General features: G+C 35.0%; 1 protein-coding gene across 6 annotated transcripts in view; it reads right to left on the minus strand.

The window, feature by feature from the left end:
• Dmd (dystrophin) overlaps positions 1 to 18464 on the minus strand; it is a 2130457-nt gene that overhangs the window by 635008 nt on the left and 1476985 nt on the right. For all 6 annotated transcript variants that reach the window (XM_033760401.1, XM_033760400.1, XM_033760399.1 and 3 more), the window contains exon 51: positions 14888 to 15120. In XM_033760401.1, the coding sequence (XP_033616292.1) occupies positions 14888 to 15120 (233 nt within the window). The remainder of the gene's footprint in view (positions 1 to 14887; positions 15121 to 18464) is intronic.

The raw sequence follows: 18464 nt of genomic DNA on the forward strand, positions 1-18464 counted from the left end.
AGCCTCTCAAAGGCTCCTCAAGCTCCCAAATAGCAAGGGAAATTCTAAATTATGACCAAAACTGAATTATTCAACCCTTAAAACAAAGCTCTGATCCATATTCTATTTGATTTAGAAAATAAAATACAAATTATATTTCTTATGCTTTTGGAGTTAAAAATAAATTCATTCAGGTTTTCTCTGTAAGGCTATAAAAAAGTATCCTTGAAGAATATGTTCATATTAACAGAGAATCTTTAGGTTCAACGCTTAAAACTAAATAAATTATTAAAGGCAGAATTTGAAAATTTGACAGCATGATTGGACAATAATATTTCAGGGTAAGGAATTACTTTTCTAACAGGAAAACTGTTTACCTCTGCACAACTTAGGACAATGAAAAAAATCACTCTTAGTTTTAGAGAATTTACAGATCACTAATGTATTCTATTTCCCAAAAGTACTGTGGGCCATCAGATCTTAAAACACAGATAAAACTGAGGTGAAAAAAGGGGGACAAAAATAAGGTTTTGGCATTAAATTATACCTTAAAATACAAAGCCAGTAAATAGCAGCATGCAAATACAATTATCGTAATCATGTGCAATGTGTTGTCACTAACAAAAGGTTATGTGAAGCAATCAGGTAAGTACTGTGCTGGGAGATTAAAACGACAAAACAACCCAAAACATTTTTCTCACTGACCTTTCAAAATTTGTAAAATTATAACCGTTAAATTACCTGAAGAATCTTCCAAATGTGAGGAAAGTATAACGTGTTTCTGTTTTAAAGAAACAAGATTTGCATGCATAAAGATATATGGATATATAAAAGGACAGATATTGGAGTTTAATAAAAAGGTTTAAAAGCAGGTTTGCAGCAATTCGGAAGTTGTTTTGAGAAATGGATGTTTCTGATCAATGTACAACCAATTTTACTTTGAAACCTAAGGTTCAAGGGTCAGTGAAAGAATATAAGTAAGGTAGAATATGTTCTCTCATTATAAAAAATACAAAGAAAGGCTAGGGTACCATCTGTGATTTCAATCTCTCTGCACTATATAAGAAAAGTAGCTTGCTAGTCAGTAAAGAGAAGTTAAAGAAAATAAACGAGAGGGGCCCATTATATCAGGTAAATCTGCATAGTATTTTTCATATCATATGATATGTTCTTTTGAGGGAACAATTTGTACATCAAACAGAAACACCAGGAGTACATAATTAAGAGTCCCAGGACATACGGACAAACACCATTCTCCAGATTCTTGACAGCATACACCAAGTGGCATCCATATTTATTCAAACTTTTATGCATGTACTGCATCATGGACATAGTATGTATTTTAGAAAACAAAATAGAAACTAAAAATAAGATAAAATTAACTATAAAAAAGTACGGCTCTGCTTACACATCCCCATTAAAATTCTGTGAAGCTGAACACTGCAAGGAAGAGAAAGCTTTCCATTTCAAACAGAATGAAAAGCTGTGCGATTTCTGACTTTTAGATTTTATACAAGAAAGTGCTAAAATGTATTCTGGCACTTTAATGCCTTTAAATGCTGGCCTGTATTGAATGCTGCTCTGTAAAACTGCCATGTGGACTTTAATAATTAATCAATATTTTAAATATAAATTACTGTAATACATTTTTTCCAGAAGAAAAACTGGCTTTGTAGAACATAGTGTTAAATTCTTTCCCTCTGATAATTCATTCTACAGAAAGCTTAGTTACTTAGGTCCCTGGTAGGTACATCCTGGTGAGAGGCACAAATGTTATCCTGGTAACAACTTCACAAATTACAGACATGGTGCTAAGAGGAAAGATTTATGAAGGATTAATTTGGTAAAAAAACATATGTAGAGAAATCAAGTGAGTCAGAGACATGCACATCTGACTACATTAACATTTTCTAAACTTTTTATCGAGATGTTGTACAAAAAAACGGTTTCCACAGAGAAATGCTGACCTAAACAATACCAACATTCCTGGTGCACTGTTCAATGACCTTGCTGTGGAGTCCTACATAATAGTTTGCTAGGGTAGGCAAAGGCTATGGATATTTCTTGGCTTATTAAACCTTTGCAAGAGGTCTACCTAGGAGCGCCAAATAGATCTGGAGCTCCGCAGAACAGTTTGAAAAATGGTGAAATCCATCACACCTATGTTCACTATGTTCACCTATGTTCACCCTAGTACATTTCCTAATCTAGATCTCTAAATCAACTTTATGAGTTTGGAGCTAAGTATAGCACAGTGAAACCATCTCTTTACTTTCTTGTATTCCCTCCAACTTTTTGCTATTGAGAGTTATTATTCTGTGATACTGACAATTAAGCTAAGAACTATACCTTAACAAATTAAGCACAGAATAAAATATGGTTATATATAGGCCCTATGCTCTACAACAGGTCTATGTAGGACTTACCTTGTATAACTGATCCCTAGCCCAAATCTTAACATTCATAGTTTGTTTCTCCTGTTTCAATCTCCAGGAGTACTGGTATCATTATTTTCCATTTTTTACAGTATGGTACAGGTATCTGAGCTTAAGAGAGCAAAAGGGATCTCAACTGTTGGAATAAGTAGTAAGCAAGAAAAAGTCTTAGGAGCTTTAGCCTTGGGTGGCTCTGAAATGAGACCATGGTGGCATTAGTAAACCCCAAGGCTTGTTGTGACACTTCCAGAAGCCCATCTCCTAGACTGAAATAGAGAGGATGGGACGAAAATGTCAACATAGGCAAGGAAAAGAAACCTGACCTTTAAATATTTTATTCTAAATAGTCACGTCACTTATTTTCCTGTTTCATTATCATGCTGGAACTGGTAATGTTGTTATTGCTTAGTCTATGTTTTCCCTTGGACTTCGTGGATGTGTTCAGGTTTTAATAATTCAGAACATAAATCTGATAACCTAAAATCATGTGTATTGATGCAAATGGATCTTTTCAGAATTAGGCTATTTGAGCCATTAGCAAAGTGACTACCTCCTGTAATATAAAATATTCAAGGCAAAAGAGATAATAGAATTTTTTCAAAATTTTAATTCTTTGATATCTGAAATAAATTTACATGGAGAATACATAGAAGACCAGAGTCCTGTGGTACACTTTTTCAGGTAAGGCAACATCCTATATCCATGTTGTTTAATATACTAACCACCAGCCACTTTTGACTACAAAGCATCTGTAATGTGGCCAGTTAAACAGTCGCATGTAGGCAGTGGCTACTTTCTTGGATCACACAGATTTAGAAAATTACATACAACACATAAGTAGGAAATTGCTTCTTGAAAATAGAAACTACAAAAGTGTATTTCAGTTTTCTACTTAGATTATACATTTCACTGACCTTTGTATGGTATGATTATATGCTAAAATAATTGATGTCTACTAGTAAATGTTAATTCTATGGTTATTCTTTTATACTTATACCTCCATGCCATCTTTGTGAGGAGAAATGTGAGAATACAGGGAAATGGTTACATTCTATTTAGCTAAATTAAAATTACATAAGTCCAAAAGAGAAAAATATGCATTAGTTATGAGGATCTTGGCAAGCATAGACAATTGCCTATCCAATACCCATTCTCTCCTTAACTAAAGTACTCCAAAGTTTGCTCAGAAAAGCCAGGTTTTAGGATTAGGTTAGCAATGTTGACAATGTGAATTCTGAATACAGAAGCACACCTACTCCATTAAAATACTCAACCCTCCCAGGATTCCTTGAACCTAGGAATAGCTATGTGACACATTTCAGATCCAGCATATCTCTTACGTGAGGCTGCCAGAAATGCTTTTGTTTCCACTATGAACAGAAACAGTTGGGACTTGGTTTCATTCTCCCCATTCTCCCCATATTCTGTTCTGAAACACAAGCTTGGTTCCTGAGAGGAGATTAGCCATCTTTCAAACACAAGAAAGCAAACCCCATTTGGAGCATGGCTGGGGATAGAGAAAGGAGCTGAGACACAAGATTCTGTGATGGCTGCACAAACCTTGGGATATATAATTTCAGAAGCTTTGCTCAATGAAAATAATAAACTGCTATCTGGAGAAGTCACTGTAGAGAGTGTGTTGTTACGTGCTGCCAAGGATAATCTTAAGAAAATTAATTGGGAAAAATCTTTTAATTTCTGAAATTCTTATAATGTCCAAAATTATAATTGTTTGGCTGATGTGGTAAATTGAATCTCTAGGAACTTTTCACTCATCACTGACCAAAACCAAACATAAGCCATGCTGCACTTTGCAGTTAAAATAAAGATAAATATAAATGTGGCCCTATAACATATTGTTAAATTCCAAATGCTAAGGAAACCTAGTCATTGACGAAGATAAAGCAACGAATATTTTTTATAAAACATCTAGTGTCCTTAGTGGTTGTAGCAAATAGAACTCTATGCTTGCTTTTAAGGAAGTTTAAACTCATTTTGAGCGCTAAAATGTAAAAAATCAAATGAAAATAAACATTTGGAAAGAAAAGTTCAAGACAACAAAAGCAGCTTTATAAGGAAATCTATTACAAACTGTGCCATAGGAGAAAGCTAATAAGCGAAAAGAAAACAATATGAGAAAATGAAAAAATGGAAATAAAGTGTTTGTAAAGTGGGAGGGAAGGAGGGGGTGAAGGGAGGGCAGGGACAAGGGGAAAAATGAGAACCAAGACGTGTCATGTAAAGGTACAAGATCCCAATGATGAATGTAATTGTACTGTATACCTACAATGTACCAATAAACTCAATAAAAAAGAAAATGTACACATTGTTAATGGACAAATACTTTTTCAGTGAATTATTGGTCAAAACGACCTATAAAGATTGAGTTATCAAAACAAATTTCTGAAAGAAGGCAGAAATAGATCTTCAAGGCTGCTATGCTCTGACCAGTATATCCAATTTTTGCAATCATCTTTAGTGTGAACTCAAGTCATTGGTGGGGTCACTTCATAATTGGATTTACTTGAAACTCATACCTTGAAATCATTGTTTCTCATCTAAAATGTTTCTAATGCCAAAAATAAAGATTCTCGTTTGGATTTAGAGAACAATTTCACTGTAAAAATCACATTACATATCACTGCTCTCCTGTTCGCCTTCTTTCCAACTACTGCTACCTTTTCTAATAACTGTCCTTTTCTAGTGCCTAACACCTATTATATAACGGAGGAAAAAAAGTCAAACTTGGGCAAGTGTGGTAAAGTGGCAGTCTGATTGTTGTGTCAAATTTCTCAGAGGGCATTATTGGTTCAATCTGTGGAAGCCTTTTGTGATTTTAACGTACTATGAAATGACAGAAAATCTTCACCTCAACAAAGTAACTGCAGATTACTTCCTCCCTCACCATCACCTAGTCCTTAAAATATATTTATGGGAAAAAGCACAAAGGAGTGAAGTGTAACTTACTCTCTTCTCTCCACTGTGTAAAGTACAGAGGCAAGTGAGTTTACCTATTATGGCATTTCCTTATCTGTGCGGAATATTTCCCCAGACTCACAGTGGAGGCATGAAACCACATGTAGTATCGAGCCCTATAATTTTATGCCAAGTCAAGACATTTCTATTCTTCAGGTAAGAAGTACAGAATATAAGCTTTCCTTGACTAAGTCATATAAATATATAATTCTTGAATATGAAGCTACTTGTTTACACAGAATAGAAAATACACAGATAAGGCAATCTGGAAGTATTATGGATTACTAACATCATCATCAAACATTTTTATATAAAAATTAATTCAAGTAACCTTTAAACTACTCTAAATAAATTCCTGACTTCATAAATGATCACAAGCACACTGTCACCTCCTACTGTTTGTTTCAAATTTTTTGCTTTTATTGAGTTTATTGGCACATTTTAGGTATACAGTACAGTTACATTCATTGTTGGGATCTTGTACCTCTGCATGACAGGTCTTGGTTCTCATTTTTTCCCCTTGTCCCTGCCCTCCCTTCACCCCTTCCTCCCCTCCCCATTTCAAAATTAATGCAGCTATGATAACATTGGAAATTACTGATCACAGTTGCCTTAGTTTAAGAAATTTTGAACCATTAATTTATGTGTAAAAACCAATTTTCAGGCCAGCTAATTGAGCAAAAATCAATGATAACACCAGAAAGAGAAATATACTTTTCTCTTCATCTACATGGAAAGGCAGGCACATATTCCGGGGAAGAAAATAAATCCCACATAACTGAATCATCCATTCTAATATGTGTATAATTGGAGCCAACATGACACCTTTTTTCTCTGGTGGCACTGAGTACCCTGTGACTTAAGTGCTCCTTAAAGAGGACACATTCTGAACGTGGAGCCTAAACATTCTAATTGGCAAGTCTAAGAGCAGATAACACTGAGGCCTTTCACCAGCAAGTGTCCAATAAATCAGTGAAGAGCTAGTTTTGCACCAAAAACCCTTATACAGCACTGAATATAATATTTCTAAAGAATCTGCCTGATACTGAATCTCCAAAGTATGCATTTTGAGGAGGAAGGAAAATGCTAGTAGTATTTATTTTAATTGCCGACTATTAACTTATCTGCCTTTTAAAAGTTAATTATACATATATCACTTTGATGTAAGTCATCATATTTAGAAAAGTGTGGCTAAATGTGTAAAACCATTTTTGACTAATAGTGGTGAGTAATTGCTACGTCATCTCATTCTCAATTATTCATGACTGTACTGAAGGAAATCAGATGTAAATCCAAAATCTAACTCTACTGTCTCTTTCCAACCTCATTCTGTAAGATTCCTCCATTTGGCTTGAGTGTGTCTTTGTTAACAGGGGGTTTCAAAGACAATTTTTTGAAAGAATAAAAGAAAAACATCATTTTGCTTAATATTAACATTAGCTAGCATTCCCTTAATGTTAAGAACAACTTACATTATAACAACACTGCAATTTCAATAATAGACTTAAGGATCTAAATTTATGCTGAAATATAAAGCCCAAAAGGCAGATACTAAAATTTAAAGTATAATAAGTTTCAAAAAATTTAAAATAATAGACAGCCTATACTGCTTACTTGCAAAATTTTCAAGATCCCAGATTGTAGTTACCTCTCTGAAAATAATAAAAATCATTTCACATAAAGAGACCCTAACTAGATTCTAGCAGGACATTTGTATATAGAGCTCATTATTTACAAACAACAGCTTACTTCTTTTAATCAGAATCCCATCAGTATTTCATTGAAAACACACTTCTGGCTTTTGTAAGAATTCATGCAAATACTGTGATTCATCTGAATAAGATGTAAATACTGTGATTCATTTTGTGTAAGTCGGACAAAAAGTTTTGCATTGAATTGAAATGACATGTTGTGAGATACGCACTTCTATTATGACTTTGAAATATGTGGTTTAGTAAATCACATGTTTATCTGTAAGCGAAAAAAGTATATGATATCGTTTTTCATAAAAAGGTTATTATGAGACTGAGAAAATGGGATTTGTGTGTGCGTGTGTGTGTGTGTGTGTGTGCGTGTGTGTGTGTGTGTGTGTGTGTAAATCTGTGTGTTTGCAGCTCTCTGCCCTGCGTTTATTTAACGGGAGTTTATTATGTCATATTGCTGGCACGGACACATCCTTCAGTGAAGATAACAGTAAATTTGACTTCTGTTAGGTAAGGAAAGAAACTTGTATGAATGTGGAGCCTCGTTCCACGGGGTAACGTGCTGTCTGCTGAAAACACGTTCATTTGCTAAAAGATAACTGAAGCACAAGATTTACAAATATCTTCAGCCAAACAAATTACGGCACTGTTTTGTATGATGCAACACACAGCTTGTATATATGGAAAGAGAATACTCTCTGGTGTGGGGTTTCTTAAGGTTCTGCAGAAGGGAACTAATAAAATGATAAGGAATGATAGTTGTTTGATAAAAGAAAAATCAATCTTGTGCTGATTGTTATTCAACAGTTTGATCTGTTAGATGCTTACTGAAATAAGTTGAATTTATAGTTTATTATAATTTTGGTGAAAAAATGAAATGTGTAAACAGGGGATGGGGAAAGGTCAGAGAAAAAAAATAAAACATTGTCTATTCTCAAGAGGAATGGATTTATGTTAGGACAATTATATTCACTAAACAACCTTAGACCAATTAACTAAATTGTCTGTAACTCTTCTCATTTGTTTAATAAAGGAAACTATTTGAAACTATCCACTGTCTGCTAGGATCACAACAAAAGAGTAAAACTAAGAAACACTTTTCTTTTTTTCATTTAAACAACCAATGACCCTTTTAACACCCTATATGGTTCCACCACTACTACTTCCAGGGTGGATCATATAGACAGGTTGCTTTGTTATCAGATTGTGGGTAAGTTTATTCCCCAAAAGTTATCACCATACTGTTTCTGGAGCCATTCAAACTCGCACTGACAACAACAACAAAATTCAACACATAAGTAACGATTTCCCATTTAACATGCAGTATACCCACTAAAACAGCTCAATCTTTAGATAATGAAACATTCTATGTAACAGTGCAATGTACAGGTAAAAATAAATCTAGGAAAATGCTATCATCTTGTCACGACTGGCCAGTTTGTCTCATCCCCAACCTGGATAGGTCGTATTAGGGAATAAAATGCTCTTGCTAATTCAATTCTTCATTCAATTGAAATGGCATGTATGGTTAAGAGTTAGTCGTGTATTACCTTGAACTCCTGGTCAAAATGACTTGAAAAAAGACTATAATTAGCACAGGCAATCAGATACCAGTAGTATAAAAATAACAGAATTTTATGACTACCTGAATCCTAAATAGCAACACTAGTTATTCACTGTCATTAACTTCTCCCTAAATTTCCCTCCCCTCCCCTCTCCTTTTGTCCTTCCTCCTTTTCTATTTCTTTTTTTTTTTTTACTCATTGAGTTTATTGCTACATTTTAGGTATACAGTATGGCTAACATTCGTATTGGGATCTTGTACCTCTACATGACAGGTCTTGGTTCTCATTTTTTCCCCTTGTCCCTGCCCTCCCTTCACCCCTCCTCCCCTCTGCATTTACAAACACTTTATTTCCATTTTTCATTTTCTCCTATTTTTTTCCTTTCCCTTATTTCCTTTCCCCCACCCTTCCCACTTTCCCTACACCTTTAGCCCTTTTCTTCCTATTTCACATGGTCAATTATCTCATTAGGATCTTATGTGCTATTATAGTTTATTCACACCAGAGAAACAATTCAGTATTTACACATGTGTGACTTATTTATTTCACTTAGGAGTATATCCTCAATATGTATCCATTTTCCTATGAATGAATCTAATTTCTCATTCTTTATGGCTGAGTAGTATTCCATTTTATAGAAAAACCACATCTTCTTTATCCAGTTTCCAACTGATGGGCAAATGGGCTGTTTCCAAGTTTTAGCTATTACAAACTGTGCCGCTATAAACATGGGTGCACATATATCTCTGTGATATGATTCTTTTAGTTCTTTTGGAAAGATACCCAGGAGAGGGATGGCTGGGTCAAATGGAACCTCTATTCCCAGCTCTTTGAGGTATCTCCATATTGATTTCCATAGTTGTTGTACCAGTCTGCACTAATTTTCCTTCCTTCCTCCATTTCTTCCTATCTCTTTCCATTTCTCCTTTCCTCCTCCCACATTCCCTCCTTCCTTTTGCTAAAGGTTAGATGTAGTATTATGTTTAGGAAAAAAACTAAACATACCATCCCTATCAACTGATAGATAATGTAAGAAGAAGAAAATATCTAAACAACTGTATTTCAGAGCAATTCAAACATGATGAAATAGGTGTATTTCTTAGTCACATTGTTCTGAAACCATAAATCACACACCACACTTGTTAATTCATTCCAAATTCTACAAAGTAAACTTTGAGCTTCATGTACATTTTACTTTCAAAGGTTTCTTTTATACAGATTGCATCTCTAATCCTCTACAAGATCATGGTCTATTGTCTAAACTGAAATTTAGCAGTAGAATTGTTCAGTTTTAAAGGCTATATTTAAACTCTTAAATTAAAATTGCAATTTTGACTTCCATTTTCTTTTGCTTACTATAATTCACTTAACAATTTTGATTTCATAACTGTAGTAGTCTCATTTTTGAAAATCAGAATTCAATTTAAAAAATCAAGCTAAAGCAAAACAGGACCTTTTTTTTACCATATATGTAATTTTAAATTCTCAAGTTTAAAGCTACTAAACACCTAGCTTATTCAAAGCTATGTTCTTATACTCTTTCTGTGGCCAATATTTTCATTATTGTATGTCTAACATTTCATTTGAATCTCATCCACTCAAAACTAAATTCTCTGAGTCTTACAATGCCTTGTTATATCAGTTTAGCCTACTTCTGATGCTTTGCAGTTATGATCATAATCCCTAAGTTCCAAATTGTGTTTAAAATTGAACTTTTCACGTTTTTATTCACATTACCCATCAAGGAATCTATATTTATTAAAAATCAATTATTGAATTTCTGAAGGTTATAAGAACTTACATTTGAGATACTAGTAAATGCATGGTCTTTCTTTGGAGTCTGCATATTACAAAGCTAAAGTTGTTAAACCTGTTGCTGAGATCATGATAATAAACACCAGCAAATCTTTTTCTTTGTCCTCCTTATTCTTTATAATCTTGTCCGATTTCAGTTTCAATGGACATTTACTGCCTGCCCATTGGCTGTTTGGCACCCTCTCTATTATCAACAGACCTCAATTCCTTGGGGGCAGGGGTTACTCTTTCCTAATTGTGAAAGACTTATGGAGAAGATTTTAAATCAAGGTTCTCTGCTCTTCTCTAGCTAAGAGGTGGATGTGACCCAGGCAAAGTCAGTTGTACCCTCTTTTAGATTTTAAAGCTAGAACAGAGTTATACAGAAGGGAAAAAGAAGAGTGCCATAAAGAGACTCAAGTAGTACTTGCTATTAGCTACCTGGCATCTTTTCTTGTTTTAAAATCCTTGCTCTGCTAAGGATTCATGCTAATTCTGCTAAATTTACTTTCTGTTTGATTTAATCGGACTGATTTCTGTTGCTTGCATCCAGAGAACTCTGACAGACAATTAAATACATATTTGAATACCATTTTTTTCTGTTTGAACTGCGTTAAAGAGTGAACATCACCTGCAGGCCCTCATCAAGTTTTAGCCTGGCTAGGAAGGATCCCAATTATTTAACCATATTCCTCTCTATTCAGCCCCATCAGTTTCTTCCTCATCATACATCTCAACTTCAGAAATATGGAGTCACAGTTCCTCTAACATTATATGTTGGTTCCCACCTCAGTGAAAATTACTTTCTGTTTCCTCTGCCTAGATTGTTCTTCTTTCATCCGGCTGGTTCATTCCAACTTGCTCACGTTGGTTTAAGTTTTTATCTTTTTCACAAGTTACTCCTAACTTAGTTCTCTTCCCTGGCTTGGTTTTGCCCGAAACACCCATTAGGTCACCACCAAAAGATGCCCACGAAAGTATAAAAACCATGACGTTTAAAGGTCAGGACTCCAAAACTAGCCTGATTAGGCTAAAAATCTCATTACTGTTTCCCTCCTCCTTGACCTTGGGCAGGCACTATTTAGCCTCACTGTGTCTTAGTACCTGCCTTACGGTGTTGTGAGCATTAAATTTGAGATGGGGTTTGTTTAAATCAGTGAATGGCATATCATGGGTGCTAAATATATTGTAGCTGTTAGTAAAAAATTTATCTTTTTAGTGTTACTATTTCAACCTTCGAAAATTATGCATCCCCATCCTGTCCCACTTCATATTTCTCATATACTTAGTAGCAGCCAATAAAAAAAATCCTAAAAGGAATATCTGAATACGGGTCAGTAGTTTTTTTACAATTTATAAGACCCTTTTGGAATATCTCTCATTTCTCATATAAACATTAAAGTTGGGATTATTTAAAACATCACAGAAATGAACTATTTCCTGACATAACACGCTCCCTACAGTTACTACTCCTCGTTGCCCTCCGTACACACATATATTTGTGTCATAATTATTTAGGACCACTTAATTGTATTTTAGTGATTGATGCTATAAAAGAAAGAACAATGGCTATATAAATTACTTTTCAAGCAAGGGAACTAATTTAGGAAAAACATCATTACTATTTAGTAAGAGAAGACAGATATATGAATTTTATTGTAATCTTACTTTTTTGTGGTCCCACATATGGCTCTTAAAATCTCCCAAATTAATTCTTGGCATTTTTAAAAATACTGGACATAGAATTCAGGGCCTTTGCACTGAGCTAAATCCCCAGCCATATTTTTAATTTTTAATTTTGTAAAAGAGTCTCGCTAAGTTGCCCAGGTGGGACTCAAACCTGTGACCCTCCTGCCTCAGTCCAAGTGCTGGGATTACTGGTATGTGTCATCACAACCAGATAATTTTGGCATATATTAAAGACTAAATCAATACTTCTTTCTGGAAAAGAACTAATTTACTTATGAATACTGCATATACCAACGACTTTCCTAAAGGTTAGTCTCACAAACCCACCATATGAGGGTGAGAACTCTCTCTTCTATTCTACCATGAAGAGATTTTCACAGGAAGCTATAATGCCAATGAAAGAACAGGCTGCAGATATGGAAAAGGGTTCTCATGTTCATATATTATTATGTGATATACAATATAATGGCTTATATCTAGGTGTTCCCCAAAACCTCATATGCTCATATGTGGTGCTTTTGGGAGTGACTGGATCATGGGTGTGTGGTACTGGATTAGTCCATTGATTGATTTAGCATTGTTCTGGGTGTAGATGATGGATTTACAGAAGAGTGAAGACCCACCCTGGGTGTAGGGAGCATCACTCAATAAGCTTGTAGCCTGGATGGAATAAAGGGAAAAAAGAAGGAAGTCTCACTGCTTCCTGCCTGCTATATACCATAAACTACTTCTCCCCTGCAATGTCCGTGTGCTGTATCACCCTGCATTGGAGCCAGCCAACTATGGACTGAGACCTCCACGAACTGTGCGCTAAAATAACGCTTTCCTCCTTTAATTTGTAGGTGTTGAGTGTTTTGTCCCAGCCATGTGAAAGTAATGAAGACATACAGTTTGCATGAGATAATTGCCATGGGTGGGTGTATTTCTAGAGTCTGTGGAACTTAATATTAATCACTAACATTTGTTGACTACTCATAGTAAGAAATGCAAAGTAGGAATCATTTTTCACTCACTATCTAATTTAATACTCATGGTAACCTATCAGGCACATAGTATAATCATCCACATTTTACAGTTAGATAAAACTCAGGTTCAGGGAGGTTGAACAACTCATTCCAAGTCACACCTGTAGAAGTGAAGCTAAGCTTTGAACCTAGATAATCCAATTGCAGAATCTGTACAATCACCACTGAAACACATTGCCTCATCTGGTAAGTAATAGTCTGGAAGTACTGGCATGATGAAAGAATATATCATTTTTCTATATAAATATTAGCACATTGCAATTATAAATGCTCAGCATAACCTCTGACTTAGACAATGAATACAAACACTCATGCTACTAAAGTTAGCAACATTTACAATCATTACTGGCATGCAGAATACGGAGTAAGAACATAGGTTTAGGGATCAAACAGACTTCAGTTTGAATGCTCTCTCTGTTACCTACTCGGAACATGACATCCATATGAACCCCAGTTGCTTTTTTTCTGAAAATATGTAGGTACAAATATTTCTTAAAAGGGGGCATCAGAAAAATATTTACTTATACCATGTATGTATCTTTACACAAACAACATGTATCTATCACTATATAGTAAATATTAATGTGTCTTCCTCATGTCCTGAAAAGGAAACCAAGGTCCAGAAAAAGACCACCACAATTACGCTTATTGTGCAAATGACAGAGAAACCACTGAATGAAGATCTTCTCAGTCCAATCTCAGGATACTTTTAATGTAAGGCTTTCATTTGATTTTAATTATTTTTAAAAATTAATTTTATCGGTACATTTAATGTATATAATACAATGACATTCATCATTGGAAATTCGTGCCTTTACATAATCAATCGGGGCCTTTATTTTTTAAAATTATTATCAACTTATCTTTCTTCCAAGAGACCTGCTATAGTTCACTTTAAAAAGATATTCCCCTTACTCTGTCTTCCTTGCCCCTTGTTTTTCCAAAACGTAATTCTGTAACACCTAAATATCTTCAGCACCTCTTCCTAGTTTTATCATCCATTCAGAAATATAAAAGATATATAGTACATTTGTTATAGCTAGGTAAATCACTTTTATATCAATGTATTCTTAAGTTACTAATTGATGCTGTAATTTGACCAAATGGGTTTCAATGTGGGTGAGAAATGGAACACTGTATTAAAAACATGTTTATTTGACTATAGCACTGCACTAATAACAACATTGAGATCTAGAGTATTTTTAAATATCTTATGTTTTGTCTTTGTTACTTTTTGTTTTATTTGTAGCCAATTTTCAATTATCTTTATCATTGGAGGAGGAAAATTGGCAGAGATAACTCAGAAGAGTGGGTAATAAACAAATCCCAGATTATTATGTTTGATTCTACAATACATTACAGCTGTATAGTGCCAAAACAGTTTAAATATAAACAGCTCAATTGAGTTAATTATTTGGTATCAAATAGATTTTTAAAATACCAGTTGTTTAGTGAATTTAACTATGCCAACTATACTCGTAAGGTTTATGCTTTTATCCTTGTATTTTCCCTTTTTTATTTATGGTTAATTTACATAATTATACTAATTCATATCAATTCTCATACTTAGACTGAACAGAATACAGTGTGATGTGCTTGCAGATTGAGGGGGAAAAGATGTCCAAAACCTTGGTGGGAAATGGTCTAGGAGAGTGAAGTGACCAGAAAAATATAGGTACTTTAAGCAAGCCTCTGCAAACTTTTATCTTTTCCACCTGTACCTTTTGTTTGTTGATCATTTCGTTGATGTCTTCGAGATCACCCACCATCACTCTTTGTGATTTTATAACTCGATCAAGCAGAGAAAGCCAGTCGGTAAGTTCTGTCCAAGCCCGGTTGAAATCTGCCAGAGCAGGTACCTCCAACAGCAAGGAAGATGGCATTTTGAGTTTGGAGATGGCAGTCTCCTTGGTGACCACAGGTTGTGTCACTAGAGTAACAGTCTGACCGGCAGCTAAAACATTTTTTTTTTTTTTTTGAAAAAAGGAGAAGAAGAGAAGGAAAATTAGAAACACAAGCTAATGAGCTAATTTGAATAACAATGCATCACCTTTATTGAAGGGCAAACTATTATTTATGATATTATATCTGCTTCTAATATAGAGCATACATCTTAGGAAATTCAAAGACAAACTTTAATGCACATTTATCTATCTTTGAAAATGATTTAGCTTATTCTCATTTTGGGACACATTATTTAAATTATCCTTTTCAATAATAATTTTATCGATTGAGAAGTTAGTAAATTAAGTATTCAGGCTTTCTAGGTGAATGAGATGTATTTACTGTGTTCTTTAAATAAGGAGTAAATTAATTGGAGAAGAGCTCTAGGGAGGTAAAACTCAACAAAATATTCTGGTCTCAGCTCTGTATTTTGTGCTGGAACAACTTAACTTTTTCTGTTTTGTTTTAGGTTGGTACTGAAGTGACTATTAGTGAAGACAAATCACGGTATGGCATTTGTGGAAAGTGAGAGGTAGTAAAGATTTTTCAACTTGGATGTGAAACACTTTCAAGGATTTTAAGAAATATCTTTTTTTTTCAGCTTTAATTGAGTTTATTGGTACATTTTAGGGATACAGTAGAGTTACATTCATTGTTGGGGGAAGAGTAAAAAGAAATATCTTAATTGTACTAAGCACTATAATGTAAAATAGCACAGGGTGCTGATGAACTCATTTTTGGGGAAGGTTGTAATTTTTTCAAGTTTCTGTATGAAATTCATATTACCTGGAAAAAAAATTCAAGGGAGAAGAATTTAAAGACAGAAATTTCTAGTATGTTTCATTGTTATGGGCATTCCAAAAATAGAACACGACCCAAAATAGGTTAAAAAATGAAGTCTTGGAGGAAAAATGTGGGAAAGACTCCTGCCCGGGGATCTTGCCCTCTCCTCTGCAGTAGACATTCTGGGACCTTGGTTGTTTCATCTTTCTATGCTTCAGTGTTTCTCTTCCTCAGCAAAGGAAAAACAATGGCATAAATGTCACAGGGACATTCGTGTGGATCCCTTGACTAACAGAAGCAATATACAGGCAGCAATGCTAAAGACAGATCAACATCATCATCACTGCCACAGTATTAGCACAGTGCTTGATATAGCAGCTCATCAATAATGTTAACTATTATTGTTTCTATAAATAAGTAGTTGATAAAAATACTCTAGGATCAAAAAGTGAGAAGCTGGGGATACAGGCTACAAATGGGAAACACTGGGGAATATCCAGTCAAAGGATTCTGTATAGCCGGATAGAGGTGGATGACGTCTGAACTTGCTGGTGTGAGATGATGCTACATAACACACAGCTGGATTTTTCAGAGATGAGTGGTGAAGAGAGGGAACAATTACTCCAGTCCTCTGATGGTGAACCTTTTGCAGGTTTCAATTATACAAAGCGTACACTGCCACTGCGGCCCACATGCCATAGATTGGCCACCACTGAATGGACAATCGCCACACAAGCATAGTAGATCCAGGAAACCAGTACCAAAGAAAGGCTCAACTGTGTAATTCAAAAAGGAAACTTTCCAGGAAAAGGGCAAAAGATGCCTCAGTGGGAGATCTCAGAGATAACGTGAATAACAATAAATCACCTTTATCGAAGGACAGCGACTCAAGCCAAACTATTATTTCTAATATTATATCTGCTTCTAATATAGAGCATACATCATAGGAAATTCAAAGACAAACTTTAATGCACAGTTAGCAAAGGAACACGGACAAAGGAACTAGTCTAAGAACATAAAACAAACATGCCATATTGGATTTTCACTCTCAGGTGACCATATATTAATTTTCATGGCTACACTACTCTTTATACTTTTTGAGCTGTTTCCTCAGAGAATATGAGGATAGGAGAATTGTTTTCTTCTTATGCCAACAATCTCCTACAGATGGAAGAACTAATCTTGAACAAGGCAGAAAGAAAAAAAGTGTTTGATATATCAGAATAAAAATCTAATGACAAAGAGTAGTGGCTAAAAGAAATTATACTGAAGAGACCAAAACTTTGTTTTCTTGGAGTTATCTCACTACTTTGAGACTCCTTCTACAAAGATGGAAGTGTAATCAGAAGCAGAAATATCTTGTGATCCACTATTCAGAAGACTGTCCACAGAAGCCAATAAGATCTCGAAGCCTTTGGAGGAATCTTGGCGGAGGAGCTGGATCCCTGCAGAGGACGCCTGCATAAAGATACTAAGTAGCAGGCATTGTGGCTCATTCATGTAATCCCAAAACTGAAAGGCCGAGGCAGGAGGATCGCAAGTTCAACCCCAGCCAGGATAATTTAAGAAGGCCTTGTCTCAAAAATAAAAAGTAAAAAAATGATCTGGGAATGTAGCTCAAGTCAAATGCCCTAAGTTCAGACCCAGTATTGAAGAACCAAAAAGCCAAAACAGAAAAAACACGAACAAAAAAAGCTCAAGAGTGATTGTAGGAGATTACTGCAGAATATCAGAACATCAGGCTGACTGGAAAACTTAGGAAAACTGTTTCTAAAATAGATGCACAATACATACCAAGGCAATATATCACCAAGTAGGAAAATTTCAAGGTTATGCAAACTATCTGACAATCTTTCTGAAAAACTTGACTTATTAAACATTTGAACTTGAGAGAGGAATAATAGATTTTTTTTTCTTCTCTAGATGTACATCCGACTAACAAAGAAGAACTAAATGAAGTGGAAATGATCATGTCATCTTAAATTTCAATACAGTAAAGAATGAGAATTAATAGACTTCACTGAGGAGACTGTACTCCTCTGGAAAGGGCTTCTGGAGAAAAAAAAAATCTTTAAAAATGATAGGCCAGGGTTTGAAATCGAAAAAAGATTATTCAAGACAATTAAAAAAGTATAGAAAGGTGTCCCTGGATAATAATGTCACAAAATTCTTCACTGAGAAAAAGTAAATTAACATCAGAAAAATAGCAGCAGCAGCAGACTGCAAGGCCAACATTGCTGCCATTTCTCTACTGGTCAAGAGCAGACATCTTGTCTACAGACCAGTTAGGCCTTTCCTTTCTGGTCTCCTTTCCTTCAGCACTCAGTATCTGAACTTATCTTGATTGGGTGAGTTTAGGATACATAAACTCCTACACAGAATTTTCAACAGGTCATTGTCTTTTGGACCACTAGTTCTCCTTAAGGAACATGGGAAATGGCTTCCCCACAAAATGGTCGGGATTCTTTTTCCATGTCCTATTTAATCCCTTTCCCTAAGCCTAACCAGCATGGCTGGACACCTACCCCTTGCCTCAGTCTGCTCTGTCAGTTTACAAGGAGTTGACCCTGG

The sequence above is a fragment of the Fukomys damarensis genome, unplaced genomic scaffold (genome assembly GCF_012274545.1).
Source record: "Fukomys damarensis isolate Sample0158 unplaced genomic scaffold, DMR_v1.0_HiC HiC_scaffold_39, whole genome shotgun sequence".
In the NCBI taxonomy this organism is placed as follows: domain Eukaryota; kingdom Metazoa; phylum Chordata; class Mammalia; order Rodentia; family Bathyergidae; genus Fukomys; species Fukomys damarensis.